Raw genomic sequence first — 25,383 nt, 5'->3', positions numbered from 1 at the left:
AATTGGTTTTTAACAAGTTGATTGGATAAGGAGCTGAGTCATCGAGCATCAAATAAATTTTATTCAAGTCTTAAACAAGTGAATTGGATGAGAAGCTAAGTCATCAAGTATCGAATGAGTGAGCAATTTTTATCAAGTCACCATCCGGGTTTAATTTTATGCTGGCTCCACGTGTCCATGGTTTGACTCGTAAATACATATGCTCATCACACGTGAGATCTGGTAAAAGTATTACAGAAAAGGTGCCGTCAACTCGTGTGTTTGTAATCATAATCATGGAAAACACACTTAAAATCGGAAGGCTGGGCTTGGAGATCACAGGTTGATCGAGGGGGTGCCTTGAATTTAATTAGAAAAGAAAAGAAAGTGATCGGACGTGTGTGAATAAAGCAAATGGGAATCTGGGTGTTGCTGTCCCTCTTCAAGTCCGTCGATATATACCACTGCTAGAAAATGTGGGCACGTTTCCATGCTCCCATTTTCACTTTCTCACTGTTTTTTTGTTTTTGTTAATACATATTAGTAAAATAAAAATATGTGCTGTTTCTGTGACGGCCTTATAATATTAATATCATACATGTATTCATTTCTATCACAGAGTATCTTTCTTCTTCTAGTTCTTCTCTCGAAGGCACATGCACCCACCTATATATATATATATATAAAAAAATTACCACTCAGCATTCTTTCTCTTAATCCTTGCTTTCTTCGATCGGCGTGGCGGTTTCTTTCTACTCCAACTTGTCGAGGTACGTGTCTCAGTCAGATGAATCAGTGTCTCTCTTGCATAATCTTTTTCCATGTAGTATGTGTTGCTAATGAGTTTTCTGGTGTTTTTTTTTTTTGGCAGCTGTTTATTATCTATAGTCATCAGGAGCAGAGGTTGTAGAAGATTGAATCTTTATCAATACCAGTAGTGATTACAAAGTCATGGTATTTTCATTTTGGCATCTCTCTGTCTCTACTACCCTGTTTCCGCTTCAATCTTGTTACCGTGTTCTTGGGATTTACTCATTCTAGTCTGTGATAATTGATGGCAGGTGAGTCCATTTGGGCAAATGGGGGACCACGACATGGGTCCACCATGGTTAATACCCATGCTTAGAGCAAGCTATTTCATTCCCTGTGCAGTTCATGGTGAATCCAATAAGAGTGAATGTAATATGTTCTGCTTGGATTGTATGGGAAATGCTTTCTGTTCTTATTGTCTTATTTATCACAGAGATCACCGTGTTGTTCAGGTTGGTCGACTCTGTCTCCATATTATCCTCGATTTTTTCGATTGATTAATTGATTGAATGACAACCTGGTTGAACGCTTGGGTTGCTGCAGATAAGGCGATCTTCATACCATAATGTGGTGAGAGTAAATGAGATACAGAAGTACATAGACATATCATGCGTACAGACTTACGTCATCAATAGCGCCAAGATTGTGTTCCTCAATGAGCGCCCTCAGCCAAGGCCTGGAAAGGGGGTCACCAACACTTGTGAAATTTGTTGTCGAAGTCTCCTTGATTCATTCAGATTCTGTTCACTTGGATGCAAGGTAGGTTAATTATGATGGTTTCCCTTCTCAATTATTAATCGGTTCTCTGCTCTGCTCTCCTCTACTGCTCTGTTTTGATAGTTTAATACAATATTCATTTTTTGTTCGAGTAAAGTGGTGTTTGCGTTTTGTTAGCTGGGAGGCATGAAGCGGGGTGACCCGGACCTTACATTTGCGCTAAAATTGAAGCAAAATAGGGATCCGTTCTTTGGTGGGTCGGAATCGGATGAGTCCTCAACCCCAAAGAAGATTCGCAGGACACATGCTTTCAATCGTTTGATGGACGGGCTCTCAATCTATTCCTCCAACAATGATGGTGCGGAGAGCTCTGGTGATGATGCAGCTACCAACATTTCTCCGGCTACTCCTCCCCTTTTCAATCATCGTAATGCAAGGAGAAGAAAGGGTATACCTCATCGTGCCCCATTTTAAGACTCCATAACCCTCCCCACCAAAAACATTAAAAAAAATTGGCAAAACATTTAGCATTTACCAGCAGTCAAACAAAAACAAATCTAAAAATGACGGCAAGGAGGAGATGGGATGTGGGGGAATTTGGTTACATCTCAAGTTTCTTGTGTAAATACTAATAGGATGGGAGGTGGTGTGTTTTTAGTAGCTAGCTTTGGAGTAAGGGAGTGGTCCCTTCCTATAGACATTTAGCATTGATTACTGCTGGAATTGAGTTTCTGAGTCAGGAATTTTACCATATCCATGCATGTACATATCATAACATGTAAATATATAACTGTGGGGTTTTGGATTTGTTGGAAAGGGAGCAATAAAGGGGTGGGCATTGTGATAGCATGGAATGTATACAGAACACCGTGGTTTGTCCTCGTGGATAGTGATATTTAAAGTTATACCTTGTGTTCCGGCATCTCCTCTGTGATCTTTTATTTCATATTCTATATAGTATATATGTGCAATCTGAGACACCTTTCGTCTATGCATACAGGGGAGTGGGGTTATTTGCATGGAAAACTGAGCTGACAGCTTCTTATTTTGGTCATTAATGGGTCCATTGTGAATTGTAGAGCCGTGTCTGTGTGTGTTTTCTCTTATACATTCATGATTTTGTAATGAATATGATGGAGTAGCTAGGGAAGTACAGCCATCCTGGTCAAGTTTTAGATAAAGATTCTCAAGATGTAAAGCAGACCACATACGTCTTTTTGGTTTTTTTTTTTTTTTTTTGAGGGAGAGAAAGAGAGAGCAATAAAACACCATTCCTGTTAAAAAATAATAAGATACCATCCCTGAAGATGAAAAAGATGGTCTAATGGTTCTTGATTGATTTTACGCTTAATTTTCTTCCGTTTTCCTCACCCAAAATAGGATGAGGGTGCATAAAGTATAATTCTCCTTTTAACATTGTCAAATTTCTCTGTGCTAAATGCTAGCTTTGCTTTCACGTAGGAATTGGGCTTGAGGCGAAGGTGGGTTCTGTTTTATGGTTAGCACAAACATCAAATATCTCTTTCTATCCCCCTAACAAAATGGGCACATCATCAACTGTATTTTCATTCAGTCGCGGTTTCCAGTTAACACAGTTGGATTTATTTTTTCTCTCATTTCGTTGTTACCTAGATGTTTGTCTACGAGGCTAACCGTGTTTCGAAAGGTGATTGATCGTAAAAAGGCATATATTTTTCATGATCTTTGCGCGGCCGCCCTCTTGAAACGCTGTAGCCGCATAAGAAGAGCACAGGCCCTTAAATCTTTTGGTAGATCGATGATATTCCCAAAGGCCGGGGGTGATTATATATATGTTGTCAAGCCAGTTTGCCAAGTAATAGTGTATTGTGAGGTGCACGTTTTGAGCCTGGAAATTAAGAAGGGAGTTAAAGATATTGCAAGTTGCATAGAACGGTAAAAACAAAAATCAAAAGCGGATGAATTAGGAGTCTAAAATCTTGAGATGGGATGGTGTTCAAATCAGAGAAAAGCTTAGGAGACACGAAATGCTCGGAGGGACAAGGACGGCCATCTCCAGATGCTCCTAAGATCCCAATCTTTCACCATCATCCTTCACTGTTCTCTATTAATTAAATAAAAAAATAAGTGGATGAGAGCCTTGTGGAATCTGAAAGGCTGCGTTGAGCGCACTCTCCTTCGCCCACCTCCCCACTCATCAATTTGTACCTTTCCCCTTCTTATCCCTTCACTTAATATTTGTAGCTTAACAGGAGTCGTAGAGTAGCAGTATCCCTTTCGTAATATATAATAATCCTCCATGAAAATTCGAAGTAGAAACTCCCTAAATTGATTGTTTAATTAATGAATTATTGGGGGCCAAAAGACGGTTGCAGCTCGTCTTATTGAGGTTCAAGTAATGGTGACGTTTCCAAGGTTCAACTTTCCAAGAAAATCAGCTTAACTTGGTGGCAAAGGCGAGAGTTTACGAGGCTGCTTTGTCTGTTTGTGCGGTGCCTAGTCATTAGACGTCTAAGGGAGTGCCACGTTTTGTTCACTACATGGTTAGGGTGGACACATGCCCCATCCCTTTGGGTCATGGGGCCATATTCAGCCACTTGTGCGACGAGAAAGAGGAGGCGGAGGAGGTAGAAAGGATCGGTACTAATGTCATCACTTCAGTTTCGGTTCTCCTTGTCTGTCAAGAAACTAACTTAAAAGGATGAGAGCATGCATGATGTCTCGCAAGTTGGCGTTCTACTAATGGGTGCCACTGTGCATGATGCAAATTGGCTTTATTCCCCCTCCTGTTTCTCGCTCTAATTAACCTGCTTTCAGTTTTTGGATTTTATATCGATACACCGAGTGAATGGCCCTTCATCATCATCATCATGCATGATCCTCATCATCAGATTAAAACAGGAGAGAATAAACTAATGGTCCTCGTGAGATCACATTGTTGATAAGGCTCTTCCCTGCGTACGTTGTGGTGTTGCCTTTGGCATGACACGTCGTCATTTCTCATTTTCCATAAAGCACTCCTCGTGAATTTACAATCAACCCCACCCTCCCTCCACAAGTGTTGCTTTCGGTGTTTCTAGTTTATTAGTTGTGTCGTCTTCCACCCTCTGCCTCTCTGGTAAGCTCTCCAACCTCTGCTTTTGTTCTCACTCGGGTTGAATTGAGACTGTTCCGTTGACAACTATCTATCAAATTAATCACACTTGCTTCCAAGACGACGACGACTTCTAATAAGTAATCAACTACAGAAAATCTCTATGTTTAGGCGCAGCAACTCGCACAGCTCAATGACTTCGATCTGGATTAGCATAAATCAATCACTGTGTTCTTATTCTTTGGAAATATGATTACGATACAATCATTTCATTATTTTGCACATTAGTTTTTTTACTAGATTTTCATGATTCCTGTATACAGATAGATGACGTGGCAGACACAGAAATCAGGCCTGGCAGGAGCTGTTCTGACAGCTTTCAGTATATTATATATCTTTGCATTACATATATTTATGCTTTATTGACATGAAATAATTGCGACTTTTAGAACATCTTTTTACAAACAACCATCTAGCTTTCTAAGCTTTCTGAAAAAGCAGACGAGTCCCGAAAATGGGCCTCCACGGCCCGTTATTTATTGGACTGGACTAACCATCACCACAGTCCGAGGGCAAGGGAGCCCCGCGGAGCTAAAAGGCTTCTCACGACGAGCTCTCACTTCGAGATCCAACTGTTTGTTACAACTAGCTAGGCCTTGTTTGTTAGTATTTGGAGATAAGATAACAGAAGTGAAAATATCAGAAAGTATTTGGGCAGCCATATTAAATTGGAGACGAATATCACGTCCAATCTGTATCATAGTATATGATGTTCCTTTATAGAAAACTTACTATTTTTCATTAATTTATTCTAATAATCACAAAAAATGGAGACGAATATCGTCCAATCTTACTTCTAGATTAAGTAGATGGTTAAATTAAATTTGTTATCTTAGATCCCCTGAAAAATGAACAACTTTTATGTGGTCTATGATTGAATAAGTTTTAACACGAAATTGATATAAAAGATAATTTCAAATTAAAATCAATATTATCTAAACAGTTCGATAGCGCGTAAACCCGAGATTTGCCCTCACAATAAAATTATTCCTAGCTAAACAAGCAGGGAATAATTAATTTTTCTGTTCTATGACATTTATAATTAAAAAAAAAAATCAGATGTTATAATATCCATACATTTGATATATTTTTTATTTAAAGATTGAAAAATTGAAAAAACTGGCGCATGATTTTTTTTGAAATGAAGTCTGAATAATGTCAGAGTTAAAAAAAGAAATGAAGCAGAAGGAAGAGAAAGGTGAAGTTATTTTACGTTACGTAACCGTTCGGGGGGGGCAAAAGAAAGTCTCGGATGGCGGTTCTGTTTGAAACCACGGTGGTGTGCGTGGTGGTTTTGACCCTGTTGAGAACGGCTAAACCGTGAATCTTCGTTGGTATGGACTTAGCTTGACACGTTATATACAAAGAAAGCCTTCTTTTTTCATTATCTGGGAAGCCCTGTGTTCCCTTGTTTATATATATGTATTTTGCAATGTCAAGCACAAAACAAGAGGCAGGCAAAGCGAGGTGACCAGGCTTGTAGTGGAATAATATATCCGAACTCGATCAGTGGGTATTAATTATTGCATGGCATGACAGCTGTGTAGCATCATCAGTTAAAGTTAATTGTTTGGGAATTAAGATGCAAGCAACTGACTCGCACAATACTTCTTGATGTATTAATTAGCATATTTCTTGAAAATTACGTTGTGGGAATATTTGAATATTATTTCCTCTTTTACATTAACGCCCATTGAAATTTATGGCACTTCTCGACGAGTTTTCCTGACTGGGCATGCCTCTGCCTGGCTGCTTATTATCACTGAGATTCGGTGCGCACTGTGTGTGTGTGTGGCATGCACGTCCATGCACTCTCTGGTATGTATAAGATAGCACACAGTATATGAAGAGAATGCTCGGCGACGAATAAAACAGTTTTTTTTTGTCGAACCAGAAAAGGAGCAGGGTTGATGGTGCAAAGAAGACGAGGTGTTGATGTTTGCTTCCGGAGGAGCCTAATAAATGCACGTTTTCTATGCATTTTTTTTAATATATAAAAGAAAGCTAGTTTCAATTGGATTGGTGAGAAAGAAATTAAAAAGAATAGAGGTGTTATTGTATTGGGCTGTTATTACTTTTAGACTATACCCGTTGTTGTACATACACTTGGAAAAATCAGACTTGAAGATTCTGTTGGCAAAAGAAAACCAGTAGTCGTGGTAGTATTATTACAGTAATGATTGTCACGGGCTAGCTAGCATCCGCTGTGGCTTTGGTTGGTCCACTCAGCCCTCCTCTTCCTGTCCTGTCCTGAGACTCAGAGTTGTTGACTTGGTGGTCAGTGGCGGCGGCAAGAGAGGCCCTTCATCTTTCTTTTTTTAATAGTCTTTTTTATATTAAAATATTAATATAATAGCTGATTAATTTTTTTTATTAGCCACTAATATTTTTTTTACAAAATTTCTCTTCAAATCCCAAACTATTAATTAGTTAAACAAACAATTTTTTATACTTTATGTTTTAAGAATAAGTTAGTAAGAACAACATCAATTTGTGATAATTCTTTTAAAATATAATTTTTGATGTTATGTATCATATATCAGCATGAAATTATTGCCAAGAACTTTCCTGGTCCTGGAAAGATTTAAATATAAATAAAAAGATATATTTTTAATGAGATTATAATAAAGCAGTTTTAAAATATAAAATCTCAAATAGAAGAATTATAATATAAGTTTTTTTATTTTAAAAATATTTTTAAATTAATTTTACTTGAGTTGAGTTGATACATATATTTCAAATTAATTTTTTAATATAATATATATTTATATTTGAAAAATCTTTACTCCGCTACTGTTGTGGTGGCGGTGAATGCTTGCTTGCAGTCGCAGACCACGTCATTGCTGAGTGGAGCGCTACAGTTGCTAGCTGCGTGTGTTTGACAAGAAAGATTTGTCATCGCAACGGAAAGGAATTTGTTTAGTTCATGACGGACTTGCTTACGACGTCTCTCTGTTTACATCAAAGAAAGAGCAGAGAAATGCCTCCTCACTTGCCTATTTATTTATTTATTAATAGCTTTATAGCTACCACTTGTTCCACAATTTCCCTTTATTTTCTCTCTTGTGCACGGTCAGCCTGTTTCGCTTCATCTCTCCTTCCTCCTCTTCTCAAATCTTCTAGCAGTTGCGAATTAATAACCATTTCCAGCGTTCCACATCTTTTCTAGAACAGCTACAGCCCGCCCTCAAAATTACTTTGGAAAAGAAGAACGACAGATGGGTGCTTGTGTTTCTTCTTCTTACTTGGGCCATCACGAATCTCATGAGCAGCTTCGTCCCAAGACCGCCAAAGTTATTTCAATTCATGGTGATCTTCGCGAATACTATCTTCCTGCCTTCGTTTCTCAAGTTCTCCGGTCTGAAATTGCGTCCTCATCTTCCTCTTCTTCATCGTCCTCATCTTGGTTCCTCTGCAACTCCGACCATCTTTCATACGATGAATACATTCCTGTCTTGGCATCGGACGTCCCTCTCCATGCCGATGAGATATATTTTGTGCTTCCTAATTCGAAGCTTCAGCGCAGGCTAGCCTCTTCAGATATGGCAGCTTTGGCTGTCAAAGCTAGCCTGGCCCTTCAAAACTCCTCTAAGAAAGGTGGTTCCCGTCGCGGCAAGAAGGCCCGGATTTCTCCTGTATTGTTGGTCAGTCCTGATCATGACCACCAGCAACATAATGTTATCTATCAGAAACGAAAACATGAGCCACAGGCGCAGCGGGCAGCTGATTCCGTTGCCATTGGGTTTTCCAGATCCGGTTCTGATAGAAGTTCTAAGAAATATACTTCCAGACGAGCCAAATTGGCTGTTCGTTCCTTTAGGCTCAGATTAACCACCATTTATGAAGGGATCGCTCTTAATTAATTAAACTTTCATTTCTTAATTTCTTTCCTTCTTACCTTGATTACGAGGAGGAACGCAATCCAATTTTTGAAGAACAAAGAAAAAAACACCAGTATTTTTTGTTGATTTCTTACATCTCTTATTATTACTTTCAATTCGCAACACATTCCATGTAAAAAAGATAAATGTACAGGTGCATACATGGCTTTGATTTTTTGATAACTATCAATTTTGCAGAGATTTAACTTAATCATCTTTGATGAGCACATAAACTTAATTCTCTCCGTGCTTCCCGGTAATTTTTCGTTAAAAAAAATTGAAGACCTCCCTTCATTTCTTAAACTGGGATTTATATATATATATATATATATATATATATATATATATATATATATATATATATATATTACATCTTGCATGTATATACTGAGAAGAACAGTTTCTCAATTATAATTAGAATTATATAATGTGGATTTCCTGCCTTAGATCGGAAGACCATCTACTGGGAGAAGGAAAAAGAAATGGAGAAGGGGACAGTTTTAGTCAGACGAAATGATAACTGATCTTCTAGGAAAGAGATGAGGGTAAATGTGAAAGCGAAATAGCTAGATGCTGGGAAGTGGGAACTCCAGGATTGCTCCCAGCTGCCATTTGAAACGCAGTCACACGCACGTTTCAAAAAGAGACGGCCACAAATTCAGCCTGACTTATGCTTGTATAGCAAGTACCGATGCTTGTACAGCAAGTACCATGTCTTGCCTAACTAATGTCCACGTGTCTTGGATCTTCCTAGATAAAGACAGTCAACTTCTAATTAAACTACATTGGCTAGCCCGCAAGAAACCGGCATTTTCCTTTGTCAAGACTTTCACATGGGAACTGGATTTGACTGTATTCGTTAAAGTTGTAGTTTTTCTAAAAAATACATTTTTTAAAAAAAAATTATTTACAGTTTGATTAAAATTATTATAAGATTAAATTTTGTATGTAAAATAAATAAAAATTAAGCTTTATAAATGAAAAATAAATTATTTTAATTCTGCATACTTCTGAAAAATAAATTTTGTATGACAAATAAAGTAAGCTTTATAATGCAGTAACAACAATAAATACCTGCACCACGTTGGTCTGCAGTATCTTCTCAGTATCTTCAAGATCTTACAAGATGCAATTATATACGGAAAAAGAAAACAAAAGTTAATTATTCAAAAGCTATATTTTTTTTTATTTTTTTATTCAAAAGCTAATTATATACGGAAAAAGAAAACAAAAGTTAATTATTCAAAAGCTATATTACTATGCCTAGTCGTCGTGGTTTTAGTTTTAAAAATCAAAATCAAACGTACGAGCAGGCGAGGCAACAATATTTCTCATTGAACGCAGGTATTCCTAAACTTTTCTATCTATGCAGCTGCCCTTTCCATCCTCTTGTCATCCTCCTCCTGGTCACAAAATCGTGTTGCCTTTCTATTGCTTAATTTAATTCTTTTTAATAGCAAAACTCACTTCTTTCAGCTAAGTTGAATATATCCACAACGTCGGTCATTCCTGACTACGACTTGTCTTTTGCATGTTCAACGCTCCGATATTATATGATATCAAACTATATAAACAATTTTATTTTTTTTTACTACTGAACTCCGATTATTCAAACTTGTACGCACATACAAGTATAGGAAGCAGGAGGCACGTAGAGGCATCGTTCTCATGTTAATTATTGATCATATTTATATTCATGTTCAGATTGAGGATCAATTGCCCACGGAACCATACTATATATAAGTACGTCCTGATATTAATTGTCTCATCATCATCCAAACTCATGAGCCATGAGTGCCTCCTTCCGAATAATGGTTGTCAAAATAATAAATTGACTTTTAAAATCTTATTATTTTACGAGTTAACATATATATAACGTATCAAATCGGGTTAAAACTTGAAATCGGTCAAATTCAGTTAAAATCAGTAAAATAGAACCCATTTCGAGTTTTAACCCACAAAAATTAAAAAATTTATTGCCTCCATGTCCAAGTCCCTTGACTCTCCACTACATAGTTTCCACTTTCCAGTTTCCCCTTTCCCCATTGCCTAAATATCAAATTTTAAATCTTAGCAGACTAACACTAGCATTAGAGGATCTTGGGTATGGGAAAACATTATACTGTATTTTAGGTCCCGAAGACATGATTGGAGTATCGAAACCATGAGAAGACAGAGGTAAATGGTGGGGGATCAAATGAGTAAAATAAGAGATAGAAATACTTATATAAAGAAAAAATACTGTGTTTTAGACTAACCATTGTTAACTACAAAGAAAGATGACAAAAGACTAGAGAGAACTTGAAATACATGTCTTGCTTGGTGAGATATTTGGACATTATTTCTAGAACTTGTTAGTAACATAAAAAAGGTGAAAGGTGAGGTGGTATGAGATAAAATTGATGTCATTTTATATGTTTTTTGTTCTGTTATCACAGTTCACTATATTGATCTTTGTTAAAAAAATTTTTTTTGAAGTTGGTGATATATTTTAAAATATTGTATCATCTCACTAGTTGACTGCAGTGTATTTCAAGACCTGTCCTCTAGAAAATGTTCTGAAACTTTATCAATAAAATATATTTATTTAATTATTAATTTTTATATTTTTAAAGTTTTTTAGATAATGTATAAATTTTTATTTGAATTATATATTTTAAGGTGTTTGGATTACAAACAAATTGTGTGAGAGAAACTGTGGTGCCCTTTAGGTGATCAATCCTTTGAAAACACGTGTAGAAATCTGGTGAATCTTTCTAAATCTCTGGCCACTGTTTGTTTTTTCATAGTAAATCATCAATCCAATATAAAATTCAATTAATTAACGATTTACAGAATAATAATTTACCGTGCTGATATTTTCTTTTGAGCTAAAAAATTATTTGGAATTGCAGTAGGGATTATGTTTCAAAATATTTTTCATCTAAAAATACATCAAAATTCTCATCAAGAGTTTCAGCTTCAGGGGAAAGAAACACCTGCGACCAACGGGGCGGTTTTTAGATCAAATAAAACAGTTGCTTGAAATTTGTATTATCGTAGCAGGGATTTCTGGGTGAGGAGATGATGGGAGCCGTTTGAAGTAATGAAGTTTGGCGATCTAATTGGGAAGATCTGGCCTCGAAAGTAAGAGCTGACAGCTAAATCCTTGCGTCGGCCTGTTAAGAACTCGAGCTCAAAGGTGCTCTCTTAGAGCTCCATTTAAGTCGTCGTGGGTTCTTATGTGGCTAAGCCCAGAGTTATTTTTCTCTACACTCGGCGAACAAAAAAAGGGAAGGGGCTGGCTGAAAATCAAGAGGCAAAGAGCCGCTGCCTTCTGCAGGCTACAGCACAAGGTTGCTCAAATGCAAAAGTCATTCATTACAAGGATTAATGTTTGGACTTGATGCAAAGGTCAAATGTAGGCGTAAATTCCAATCAACATTATTCACTTTTAAGCGAAGCAGGAAGTAACTATTTGCCCCCACTAGTTTGCCACTAATCCTTGCTTATTACGTGGTATGTTGAGATAGAAACATCTACTTTAACAGCAAAGACTGTTCTTGTCCCCCTCCCACCATGTAAGAGCCTGTACCCAACTGCATCAACATTTGTCACTCTCTTGACAAACGTTTTTGGAAGCTACTCATGTCATGTATATAATTTACAGCTGGCGATAATTAAGCAGTACTGTGATGGGTTTTTTTGGAGTTTCACATTTCTTTTCCTTGTTTATCTCAAGCGAATCCCACGTAAAAAATCTACTACACTCAACTTTATCACATTCCCAAAACACTTGTTAGTTATATCGATTCACGGCATAAGCAAATCTATCATCAATGCTACACTTTTATGCAGCATGCAGAGATAGCTGGTAGGTACCAGCACTCAATTTCGCTCCTAAACTCTAATAATTTATGTACATTTATTCTTCCACACACGAAAAGAAAATAAAGAAAAAGAAAACGAGGGGCACTGAGAAATAAATTGATCATGTTCCGTGGTGGAAATGGAATGCGAAGGTACGTGTTCATCTGAACACTGTTAATATATATAATGATTCCCGATAAGATAAATCAATTAATTGTATTGATAAAACTACTCGATGATTAATGGAGTTGTTGTTGTTGTTTTTTTCCTTGAGGAATTAATGGTGATTTGACGAAACCAGTGGGCAATAGATCATCAACACGTACGAAGGAGAACGATGATGAGGTAGAGCCACCTAATTGCGCCATCGATGTGGATATAGCCATGCGCTCGATCGGAGCAGGCACACTTGAATGAGGCAGAGAGCATGATTGCACTTCATTATTAGAAAAAACAAAAGGCTGGCCTTGCCTTGCTTCGCTTTGCGTAAAGAAAAGATTGGAATATTTTTATATGTTATCATCTCGTGTGGGGAGAGCCAAACACTTTGTTTTCTTCTTGCTGTGAGTAGACACACACCAAAGCATACTTATCAGATTCAATTGGATTAATTTTGTGGGTGGGTTTAGCAACCCATCCATCCAAGCTAGCCTTGATTCGATTTATGTTTGGAGTTAATCTAACTTGTAAATATGAGTGATTTGATGGGTTAATTCTTGAGCAGGTAGCTTCAACATATTATATTTTTATTTAAAATAATATTATTGTTCTCTTCGAAACGGTGTAAAATAGAATTACTTTGAATGAACCCATGTTCCAACTGTTGACTCGACGGAATGAATGATTCTGTCAAGGACTAATTGTTTCATTTCTATTTCTATATTGTATACGTACGCGTGCCCTCGCATTTTATGTATGATTCTGCTGCATGATAATAATAACAACAACAACAATTTGTACCCTTTTTTTATCCAAAGTGGAGGAGAAAATGAATAGTGGTGGGGGAAGCCATGAATTATTGAAGAATTAAGCTACAAAGGTAGCCAGGCGAAGCGTGCGGGCCAAAATGCTCTGGGCATCCATGATTGCTGTGACTTTGTTTCTCTCGTCCCTTTTTTTTATCCTCTTACATCTTGCTAAAAACAAGAACATTCATCAGTATAAATATGATTGGAGAGTAAATTAACATGGAATAACTCAACGAAGATGTAAATCATTGATGCGTTTTTGTGCTCTCTCGTGAAGAAATACAATACCAGCTACCACGTGCATTTGTTGATCAGCTACATATTTAATATTTGTTATTGGTTTATATTGTGCTAATTAAATCTTGAATGTTTATTGAATTTAAATACTTGACATTTGAGACGTAGATGATTTAATATGAATATGATGGTTTATAATTATTCTTTAGATTTTAAAACATATAAATTAAATCTTAGTTTCACTTGTGAAAAGGGAGGAGGGATAGAATTTCATTTTAATACTGCACACTATAATGCAAGCATTGCGTCAATTGTCTAGTAGTTGACCATGTTTTTTTATTAATATAGGTGTCCGGTTCCAGCTTTAATTTGTGTACCTCGACTAATTTAAGGGTCTTGAATTTAACGATTATATAAATTTTTAATGATTCTGAGATTTGTGGAACTCGAACTGGTGATTTATAAAAAGCAAATTTAGAGTCTGATCAACTGAACTATACCCTTTAAGTATAGTATGTGACCATTTTTCTCAAACGGGTTGATATTGACTGTATAATTATATATTTTATATGAGACTTTTTTTTCAAAAAAAAAATATCAATTTTATATTGATTTAGACCTTCCAAAATGGGTTGGTTGTTTGTTTCTTCAGTATTTTATGATTTTTTTAAAAAATAATTATTAAAAATTATTTTTTTATGTTTTGATATGCTAATATTAAAAATAATTTTTTTTTAAAAAAAAAACCACTAGCTAGTTTCATACATTTCAAAGCAAAAAATACTTTAAAAAACAACCACTAGCATACCTTCAAACACTATCTTAGTTTGATATATTAGAGAATAATATAAATCATATTTTTAGAACCTCACCTAACAGTTTAAAATTTTAAAGTGAATTGGTTCTTTGATATAATATAAAAGACCTGATGACCAAGCGGTCATGAGTTAGAATCATCATAATTTTTATTTATTTGATAAAAATTAAGCACAAAATGGTATGGATTTATGTAAATTTCAAGTTTAAATAGTTTTCACTTAAAAAAATACATTAAAAAATAATACAAACATATATTAATATCTCATCTAACACTTATAATCATTGCAAAATGGCCATCATGAAAAATCAATTCCATGAAACTTGTGGATAAAGTTTGAAGAAATTAATCATGCAATGTCCCACTACGAGGCAATTATTTCCAAAGCTAAAATTAATAAAGCTTGATGAAATGTTTAATTCATCCTAGTTTAAATACTAATTATTATTGTTGTTGTTTTCAATTTTTCATGAAGATATCGAGTATATATAGAACCTCTTAAAAATTAACCATGCAAGGAAAAAAAAACGATTTGCCCACATAACATGTGTCTAAACTGTTTATTAAAAAAATAATTTAATGTAAGATACACGTTATTACCAATTTTATTATAAACATAATTTGTTATTTATGCGTTGAGATGGTCTTTATATATAAACTAGCTTATATATACACACTAGATTTTAATTTTTCAATATAAAATCTTGAAATCAAATAATATTATTTAGGATGATTAATTACAAAGTTTTATCTAAATTTCACTTTCCGTCCCTATATTTATAAATTATAAAGAAAGAGTAATTAATTATCCTTGCTATTAATTATCTGAAATAAAAATCTGCAACACGGGCAATAAAGCTATTGTGGTACGTACAAGTGAATTGATTTCGTGCGGTGGATATAAAAGATGGTAGTTATAATAAACAAAGAGAGTGGGCCGAGCTGGAGGGGAACATCAGGTCGGGTCAGTTAGGTCTTTGAACAGGAGAAGGATGGGAGTTGGGACGGACAGGGCGGCAAGCGTAGCCATCGCCTCGTGCATGCCGTCCCAATATCTATTCCAATACTGTTACGTTGCAGTTCGAGACTGTAACCCTTTTTTTTTTCTTTTATTTGTCATTTTTAATCAATTTGCATGAAATTTGTGCAGTGAAAGGATGGATATTGACATGTCATTAATTATATATGCAATAGAAAAACATATTCAGAATACTATTAATCTCTCTTTTCTTTTTTTAGTTTAAGATGGTGTCGAGGTCAGTTTGCGCGCATCTCGACTAATCTCACGGGCCCTGAAATTAACGATCATGTAAGCCTCCAGTGGTCATCATATGAGTAACCTAGAGCTCGAACTTGAGACCACAGAGGAAGCAAACTTCTTGGTCCCAAGCTCTTACCACTAGACGGTTTATTAATCTCTTTTTTTTTTTATAAATGAAATGCTGACATATTCTTTAATTATAAGATAACGTTACCATAAATTATATTGATGTGTGTTGAGTAATTTCATGTAGAATTTTAAATATATTAGCTGTTTAATAAAGATATATACGTGTGTGCGTGCATGGGCGAATGTTGCATAGAATTTCAAGATTATTTTAATCTTGAAAGCAAAAGAACAATAAGAAGGCTTGAGATTTAAAATTACAAGATTGATTGCAAATATTTCTTCTTATTCTTCTTTCGAGTAATTGCTTCATGTATTTACCATGAATTTCAACAACAAAAAATCCATAACATGCAGGGTATTTTTTTTTAGTATCACATTGTTTGAAAATTATAATAATCTAAGATTAGATAAGGTAATTATAAGAAAATCTAATTACTGTTTACCTGGGAACATAGGAGTAGAATTATTTGATTAAAGAAAAAGAGGAAGGTGAGAAATGCGTCTTGTTTTTTTCCTCGTTTCACGATCCAAGAAGTCATATCACGCGCACCACCCTCCCAAGTGCTTCCAAGAACAGACCCCACCTCCCCTCGTGGGCAGAATTATTGCCCCCGATTCCCAGGCCCACCCACACAGACTGCCCTTTTTGCCTCTCTCTCTCTCTCTCTCTCTCTCTCGCTCGCTCGTCAGTGCCTTGCTCCTGCTCTTGCTTATTTATTGGCTTTACGAATCACTCCCCCTCTCCATAATCATTCCATTCCCTTCCTTTCTACGACTATATACCTCTTTCATCGCCTCCTTTCCTTACTTTATATAAATAAATACTACAGCCACTACTAAAATAATATGCTCCGCGAGCAGCAGCCGCAGGGATCATCCAACCCAGCTAGCAGGCCTACCTAGCTACTGCAAGACTCGTTAGCTAATTTTAATATTTCTTGAATTAATTCCATCTCGCTCGCGCTACCTCTCCAATATAAATACCATATTCTCCATTTCTAGTTTCGCCACTTCTTGTTTACCTTGTGGCAGCATTACTATACCGAGATAGATACATAGCTTAATTAGAATCTATTTTTTCAGCATATATATATATATGAGGATGATGATAGATTTGGGTACCCAGAGAGGTATGGTCCCTATAATGGACGCCCCGACCTCCGTAGACTGTGGGAGGGAGGTGAGGTTCCGCAAGTCCTTTAGGTCTCTGGTGGAATGTATGGTCCCTGCCTGTTGTGGCTTTCAAGCATCTGCAGATTCCCTTGCCAGTGATACCGATGATTATTACACGTCATCATCTGCCTCGACAACCACCACCACCACCGTAACAGGCACCTTTTTCGGTTACAGGAAAGGTCGAGTGAGTTTTTGCCTCCAAGACGACACTCGTAGCTCTCCTCTCATACTGCTTGAATTTGCAATCCCCACAGCCTACCTAGCAAAGGAGATGCAGCACGGGTTGCTCCGGATAGCACTCGAGTGCTGCCACCCAAGGCAAATTAATAGCCAAAAGGAGCGCTGCTCTCTCTTTAACGTGCCAGTGTGGACCATGTACTGCAATGGAAGGAAGGTTGGTTTTGCTACGAGGAGGCAGATGAGTGTGAGTGATGTGGCTGTACTCAAACTCATGCAGTCCGTCTCAGTTGGTGCTGGTGTTTTGCCAGTGGCAGGCACCGGAGAAGCAGCGGGCCTCCTCATGTACCTACGAGCCAGTTTCGAGCGAGTTGTTGGCTCCGTGGATTCCGAGTCCTTTCACATGCTTAATCCTGTTGGCAGTTCTGGACAGGAACTCTCTATATTTCTCGTCCGATCCTGACAATCTCCATTAATCAATCAATACCATGCATATATATATATATATATGAATTTGTATTGCTATATACTATGATCAATTATAGATCTTAATTGCTAGTTCATATTAGTTTGTGCTAGAGTATCGATTATCCTGTCCTATCTTGTCCTGTAATACATGTCTAAATATCCCTTAAATTAATCAAGTCAGATCTAGTTAGAGTACTGCTGGAACCAAATTACCTAACCTGCATAATACCGGCCATGACTCGTCTTACTGTGAACTCTCTTTTATTTTTAATTTTTTTTTGTCAGATTGTGTGATTCTATAGACTTGGTCTCCTAGTAAATGGTTAATTTAAGTTTGTGAAGATCATGACATGAAAATGCTAAGGCAGATCAAGGCTATGTTAATTAAGGATAGGAAATACAAGATAGGTGTCACGCACAACGCCTTGGCGGGGTAAAAAAATTTCTAGCATAAAAAAAAGATTTCTAATTGACGACGATTCAAGCAAACCCAAATTAATTTTATTAGCATGTGATCCAAAATATAGAATTGAAATAACCCATAGAAAGGAAAGCTAAAAAAAAAAAAAAAATTACAAAACTCAAACCTAATATCATAATATTAAAGAATAGAACAAAATTAAAAAATATAAAGTAGAAACAAAAAACTCGAATCAACTTAGACCAACTTAACTAACTTCGCAACATGTTAATAAGTTAAAAAAAATAATTCAAAAAAAGAACCTAATAAAAAAAAAACAAAGTTCAATAAAAAAAAAAAAAACCTGAGCTAATCCGGGTTAACTTTATTAACTCATTCTCATGATAATCTAACAAAAAAAAAAATCATCAAGCCTAAGAGCCAATAATTGAATACCAAATTATAAAATTGCTATAAAAAAATCAATGTCATAAAAAAAAGTTGAGGGAAAAAAAACATGAATCAGCTCGGGTTAACTCAACTAGCCCGCCACTTATAACGTAGATCATGATAAAAAAAAAAAAATAGACTTTCAAAAGAAAGACCTAGAAAAAAAAAAACTAAAGTTAGATAAAAAAATATTAAAAAAAAAATATGAGCTAATTCGAGCTAACTTGACTAACTCGAACTCATGATAACCCAATAGAAAGAAAAATAAAAATACAAAGTTCATGACCAATGATTTAATACCGAATGATAAAATTAAAAAAAAAATTATAAAAACAACATTCAGGGAAAAAAAATCTTGGTTAACCTAGGTTACCTCGACTGACCTTTTACTTAAAATATGAGATCGGGATAATTCAACAAAAGAAAAAAGGAACAAACAATGAAGTTAAGTGATCAATAACTAAATTAATAAACAACCTTGAAAAATGTCAAACTTAAATTGAGCTTGGGTTATAAGACAGTGATTACCCTGAAAGGCAATCATGAAAAAATAACAGTAAAATTTTCAATTGCAAAACAATTTAGGGGTTAATTTGAAAATTAAAATAAATTAAGAAAATAATAAAAACAAAATCATTAAAAGAATGAGGATTAAAATTAAATTAAAAAAACTAAATAAAATAAAATATTAAAGGATAATATATAAAAAATATTTATTTTATTGTAGTTAAAAACAATATCTTGATAAATTTATCCTTAATCAATTATGAGCATTTTTTTAAGTTTTTAGTGAAGACTAAAAGTGTTATTTTATTCTTCGGCGTGTTTTAGACGGATTTTAGTGTTTGTTTTTTAATAGGAATCCGAGGTGAATTTATTGGGATTAGCATAATTTAGGTTCAACAACCTTGTCCAGGGTGAATTTATATATATATATATATATATATATATATATATAACCAGCACGAATGGCAGCTGAGTTGTCCCATGAAAAGCGTAAATTCATGGACGTCTTCTTCTTCCCATAGATGTCTGGGACTGCATTTATCACAACTTAACATCAACGTTGCAATGTGATTGACCGTTTGACTGACTGCCACTTTAATTATTAATTGGCTCTTTGGATTTCGGTGGGATATTGCTGGTTGTTTGCTAGCGGTGGTGAGATGATGGTGATCGTCACCTCCTGCATGGATAAGGCTTTAATAATATAAAAATGTGTTTGAAACTTTGGTATTCATTATTTTTTAAAATATTTTTTATTTAAAAATATATTAAAATAATATATTATTTAATTTTTGAAAATTATTTTTGTGATATCAACACATTAAAATAATTTAAAAACATAAAAAAATATTAATATAAAATTTAAAAAATTATATATATATATTTTAAAAAAATTTACAACACAAACAAATCATCCCTCGAAACATGACATTAAAACGGAATGGGGTTGGATAAAGATTGAAAGATTTATGTGGACGTGCACACGAGTGGTTATGGCTTGGTTCCCGACACAATGGCTCCACAGCCTCACATCTGCTGTCACGCGGCTCTCTGGAGGCAGACTTTCTGTGATAGAATGAACTTGAAGCCCAAGCTCCAGAGGTATCCAGTACAATGGCTACTGATTTGATCTTTTCCTTTATTTATAAATGGGCTCACAGTTGAAGCCCAGGCTCAAGATGAAGCCGATGATTAATTCTACATGAGCAAACCATTATTAAGACAAAAACTACAAAACAACTAAAAAAAAGGCAAAAACATTGAATCGTATTTTTCTATTCACCGCTGCAAACATTTTCTTATTCATCACTGTAGTGCGACAACTTTTATATATATATCCTGGTTAATTTGTTTAGGAGTATTATTTTTATTCAATATATTTATAAACAGTAAAATAATCAAAATACTATTAATCTTTGTTATTGTTGATGTTTCAGATTCAATCATTTTAATTTTGATTTTTGTTTTTTTTTTCAAGTTTTATTTGTTTTCAATTCTAATTTGTAATTGTAAGTTTATAACTTTTATTTTTTATTTTTATTTTTATTTGTTATTTTATCAAAGTTTTTATTACAACATCCCAATTTTTATTTACTTATTTATTATAATTCTAACATAGCTAATCATATGAACAAGCATTAAACAACACAGTTACTCAATTAGCAAAACGATTCTTAAGCATGGCATTCACATTTTAATTAAAATCTAATTAATTACATGTAAAAAATTATGCTCTACAACCACAAGAGATTCATCCAACATCATTTGCATCATTCAATCCAAAATACATATAATTTATTTTTATTCAACATGAATATATAAAAAGTGTCTAGTAGTCATACATGATTTACAATGCACCATCTCACTACACCCGTATAAAAATATTTCTTCCATGTATTTTTATGGTGATTCATTAATATTATACACATTTATTTTCATCCAATTAGTTTATTTTTAACCTTTTTACACGAGCACTAGTCCCTCAACAAAAATACTAATCCATCCATCCAATTATTAGGCACTAATCCCTCAATAAAGACATCAATTCATATGTTAATATCAAAATATAAAAATACAAAATTTTTAATTAAAGTTAACACATACCTTCAATTATATTTTTCTACAAAAATTTAAGATGTCGAGCATAAACCCACCAGTGGTGCTCAGCTAGTAATTCCTCGTTGTTGTCTGCAACATCTAACTTTTTTAATTTCATTTAAAAGATCTCATGATTTCAATACCTCATTATTCAACAATTAACTTAAAACTTCCTCATATAATATAGTTTTCCATCAAAACAATTTTAACACCCAAATTTAATTTTTTAACATCCATATCAAATGGAAAGAAATCCATTGATCAATTTATTTATTCCACATTACTAACATAGTTTTGTATTCTTTAATAATCCCACAAAATATATCACATAATGTTACATCCACTTAAACTTTTAATTTACCATTACAAGGGAATCTTTCATTACTATAATAAATAATTTCCAACAACCAAAGAAAATTTAATTCCTTCACACCTAATTCAACACATAATTGTTTTTATTATTTAAATACAATTCATTAAATTCTTCAAGCTTAAAGTTTTATTTCTTCCATGAATTCACTTTTATGAGAGGAGGATAAATCCCTCTATACTATAAGTTTTAATCCATCACCCAAACTTAATTCATTCATTTAAGTCATGAAAAATCTCTAATTACATTAATTCAACCTTCCCCTCCCAAATTCTTTGCCCATGCCAATAATTCAAGTAAAAAAAAATGGCATGATAATTCTTAACTCTTCACTAAATTAAACCTTAACCCATTTTTTTTAACATCAACCATTTTATTAATCTAAGAGTTTCATGATCACAAATAAAAATAACTAAGTATAATGTAAGAAATTTATATAATCAATACAATAAGATGATACTTAATTAATAGCAAAACCAAAGTGAAACCATTCTCTATCTCTTTCCTTCTTCTTCTTCTCTCTACCCTTTTGTTCTTCCTTCTTAAAGCTTTAAAAACTCTTAAATCTCTCTAACAACTAGTATAATTAACTCTAGAATGATCTTGATCACCCTGGCTGACCCTTACACTTTATATTTTTTCAAGAAAAGAGGAGAAGTTTCGAGAACAAACACCCCCCCCGGTTTTTTTTTCCACTCCCGCTAGTCACCGTGAAAAATGGGGTTATAGGGTGCATAATTTCATTAATTACACTTCAATCCCTACTTACCATGTATTAGTTTATCTAGCCCCCAAGCTTTCCTTCTTTCTTTTAATCTTGTACTATAATACTTCAATTTCTTTCAATCTCATCATTTTCTAATTAAATTGATTTCCACCAATTTAAATCTAATTAGTCATATTTTTCAAATGACATTAATTTAATTCATAGTTTTGAAACCCGACCCGGTCATTGACCCGGTCGACCCTCCGGGTCACGGGTCAGGTGGGTTGACCCGGGTTAACCCGGGTCAACCCAAAAAATACCTAAAAAAAAAAAACACATAACTAATACAATACAACATTTACTTAAACCAAATTTAAATTATAATCCAACAACATAAATTTAATTCAATATCCAAAATACAAACCAAATATATATTATAAAATATTTAAAACAAAACATCCAACAATATAAATTCCAACAACATAAGTTATAAAATATTTAAAACAAAACATCCAACAACATAAATTCTAAATCAACAACCCATTCACTTATGTTGAATTAACACATTAGGTTCTTCTGTGTCCATGGAAGAAAAATTTGGATGAAATGTCGATGGAATGGAGCCAATTTCGTCAACACCTAATAAATCATCAGCATGCTCCTTTGAAACTTCATCGTCACAATCATCTTCAATATCATTAATATTTATGACATCTACATTTCAAACACAATTAAGAAATAAATATTATGTGTTAAACAAAACTTTATTTTAAATAATATTTATCACTAAATAATAAATCATTAATTACCATCAACTAAAGTATCTTGTATGGTCATAGTTGATAGAGCTTGGTGAAAACTCTCTACTTCTTCCGTTGTCAACATTGATGGGTTATCTTCGACTACCCAATTTTCCATGTCAAAAATTGTCTCAACATTAATTGGATCATAATTTCGTCCTTTCCAATAATTCCTATATATTAAAAGGGAAGGTAAACACAATATAAGTATTAATAATGCTACTAAACAAGATAAAATAATATTTAAGGAATTAGAGAAAAGAAAAATACTTTTGTTTCAATCTTAGATTGCAGTGGACGTAAACAAGGTCATTAAGCCTTTGGTGCTCCAATCTATTTCTCTTCTTGGAATGAATATGTTCAAACATACTCCAATTTCTCTCACATCCCGAAGAACTACAAGTTTGACTTAACACTCGTATAGCCAATTGTTGTAGATTTGGAGCGCTGGTTCCATATGTCATCCACCATTCATCTATACAAAAAAATAATAAGTAAAAGTGTAAGACTATGTCAAATAATATTTTTAAATATAAAAATTATATACCTGGAGGCATAAGGGTGCGATTATTTATTGCGGACGCTCGGCCAAAGTCATGTTCAGCATTCCTAAAAAACTTCATCTCACTTGTAATCTTACTTTGCAATTGTAGATTTCCATGTGCAAACTTCTCAAGAACATCTAGAAGTCCAGAAATGGTGCCCATGTGTTTATCCATTATATTTGCATCATATTGAAATCGAGGATTCAACCAAAATGCTGCTGCATAAAGATTTCTGTAAAATTGTCCATCCCACCGATTATTGATAATGTCTATGAAAGGTTTCACTCTAGGCTTTCTCTTTTGAAATCTCCTCATCATTTCTTCTTTTGCATGATGAATATCATCATACAAATATCCCATCGAAGGTCTATCATCACCATCAACCAATCGTAGAACTCGAACTAAAGGTTCACTCATTCGCACAATTATTGCACATTCTTCCCAAAACAAAGAGTCTAGCACACTCTCAACAAACTTTTTTCCTTTGATATCTTTAGCATAAGCAGATGAGACCCATTCCCTAGATGTCACCATAGCTCTCAACTCATCTTTATGAGCTAAAATGCTTTGCAATGCAATGAAATTGGTGGCAAAACGAGTAGGAGCTGGACGAAGTATTTCTTTTCCTCCAGTGAACTTCCTCATCAAATATAATGGATAACAATGATTATAAATGTACTTTGTGATACCAGAAGCATGCTCAACAACACAACAAACTGACTGCAAATTACCAATGTCCTGGAGTATAAGGTTGATGCAATGAGCAGCACAAGGAGACCAAAATATCGAAGGAAATTCTTCCATCAATAACCTGCCAGCAGCAACATAATTTGCATCATTATCAGTCACCATATGCACAATGTTTTCTACCCCAACATACAAAACAACCTCTCTAAACAACTGATACAACAATCTAGCAGTCTTTGAGACATCTGATACATCCACGGTTTTCAAAAAAACTGTCCCTTTAGGACAATATACTAAGAAGTTAATTAAAGTCCTCCTCTTCTGATCTGTCCATCCATCAGCCATTAATGTGCAACCAGTCTTCTTCCAAATCTCTCGATAACTCTCAACATAAATCTTCACTTCATCAACCGCTTTTGCCAAGTAATAGCCACGGATAGCATGCAAGTTTGGTCCTTTATAACCAGGACCCATGGCTGTTACAGCATCTATGGCATGCTGATAATACACAGAGTTAACAGCATTAAATGGCACACATGCATCAAACATCCACTTCGCTAAAGCAAGATCACACCGTTCAACTGCTTCTTTCCTTTGCCAACAATTCTGAAGAGACTTCTGAGCACCAGGAGTTGTTCTCGGCATGAAATATGTCCCTAATGTTGCAGATTTCGTCTGCTTTCCATAACTTGTAGTTGATTGTTTTACAGTGCTTTGAATCTTTTTCTTTTTTGCAACCTTCGGTGGTAACATATGTTTTTTAGTATTGACATCCTCATCCTCCTCATCATCACCGTCACCATCATCATCTTCTAATTGCCTAATCATCATCTCTTCATGCTCCCTTTGTTGTGCATTAAATGGATTGAAATCTGCTTGCATTTCTCTAACTCTTTTTTTTTGTTTCAACATTTCCTTTAAGGTTCAAAAGCATTTGATGTCGAACATCAGGAGGACATTTGCGACATTGTTCAACTTCTCCTTTAGCTCCAGCTAAATGTTGCTTAAATCGATTAATCCCACCACCCGCAAATACTTTAGCACAATATAAACATACTAATTTAGTTTTTTTACATCCAACACTAAGTTCAGGAGCTTCTCTACAATGACCCCATGCCAAATCTGTTCTTCCTCTACTACCACTTGACATGGAAATTGAAGGTTGAGATGATTGGGCCGTTGAAGGATCACTACTTGGAGTACTACCATCATGTGAAGA

The 25,383-nt window shown here is 34.7% G+C and overlaps 4 protein-coding genes across 4 annotated transcripts; 3 read left to right on the top strand and 1 right to left on the bottom strand.

Annotated features, from left to right (window-relative positions):
* Positions 1-568: 568 nt before the first annotated feature.
* On the top strand, positions 569-2,428 carry LOC118042013 (protein RGF1 INDUCIBLE TRANSCRIPTION FACTOR 1). Its single transcript, XM_035049524.2, has 5 exons — positions 569-749; positions 851-933; positions 1,041-1,241; positions 1,333-1,548; positions 1,684-2,428. The coding sequence occupies exons 2-5, from the start codon at positions 931-933 to the stop codon at positions 1,978-1,980; spliced, it is 717 nt and encodes a 238-aa protein (XP_034905415.1). The 5' UTR covers positions 569-749; positions 851-930; the 3' UTR covers positions 1,981-2,428.
* Positions 2,429-7,659: 5,231 nt separating this feature from the next.
* LOC118042012 (uncharacterized) lies at positions 7,660-8,844 on the top strand. Its single transcript, XM_035049523.2, has one exon. The coding sequence runs from the start codon at positions 7,858-7,860 to the stop codon at positions 8,500-8,502; it is 645 nt and encodes a 214-aa protein (XP_034905414.1). The 5' UTR covers positions 7,660-7,857; the 3' UTR covers positions 8,503-8,844.
* Positions 8,845-16,494: 7,650 nt separating this feature from the next.
* Positions 16,495-17,903, top strand: LOC118042011 (protein MIZU-KUSSEI 1-like). The gene has a single exon (XM_035049521.2). It carries the CDS (start codon positions 16,878-16,880, stop codon positions 17,595-17,597), a length of 720 nt encoding a protein of 239 aa, XP_034905412.1. The 5' UTR covers positions 16,495-16,877; the 3' UTR covers positions 17,598-17,903.
* A 5,568-nt stretch (positions 17,904-23,471) lies between these two features.
* LOC118041973 (uncharacterized) lies at positions 23,472-25,046 on the bottom strand. The gene has a single exon (XM_073407513.1). The coding sequence runs from the start codon at positions 25,044-25,046 to the stop codon at positions 23,472-23,474; it is 1,575 nt and encodes a 524-aa protein (XP_073263614.1).
* Between the last annotated feature and the right edge of the window lie 337 nt (positions 25,047-25,383).

Source organism: Populus alba, chromosome 2, assembly GCF_005239225.2.
Source record: "Populus alba chromosome 2, ASM523922v2, whole genome shotgun sequence".
Classification (NCBI taxonomy): Eukaryota; Viridiplantae; Streptophyta; class Magnoliopsida; order Malpighiales; family Salicaceae; genus Populus; species Populus alba.
Note: the sequence above shows the minus strand (reverse complement) of the source record. Positions and strands in the feature narration are given on the sequence as shown.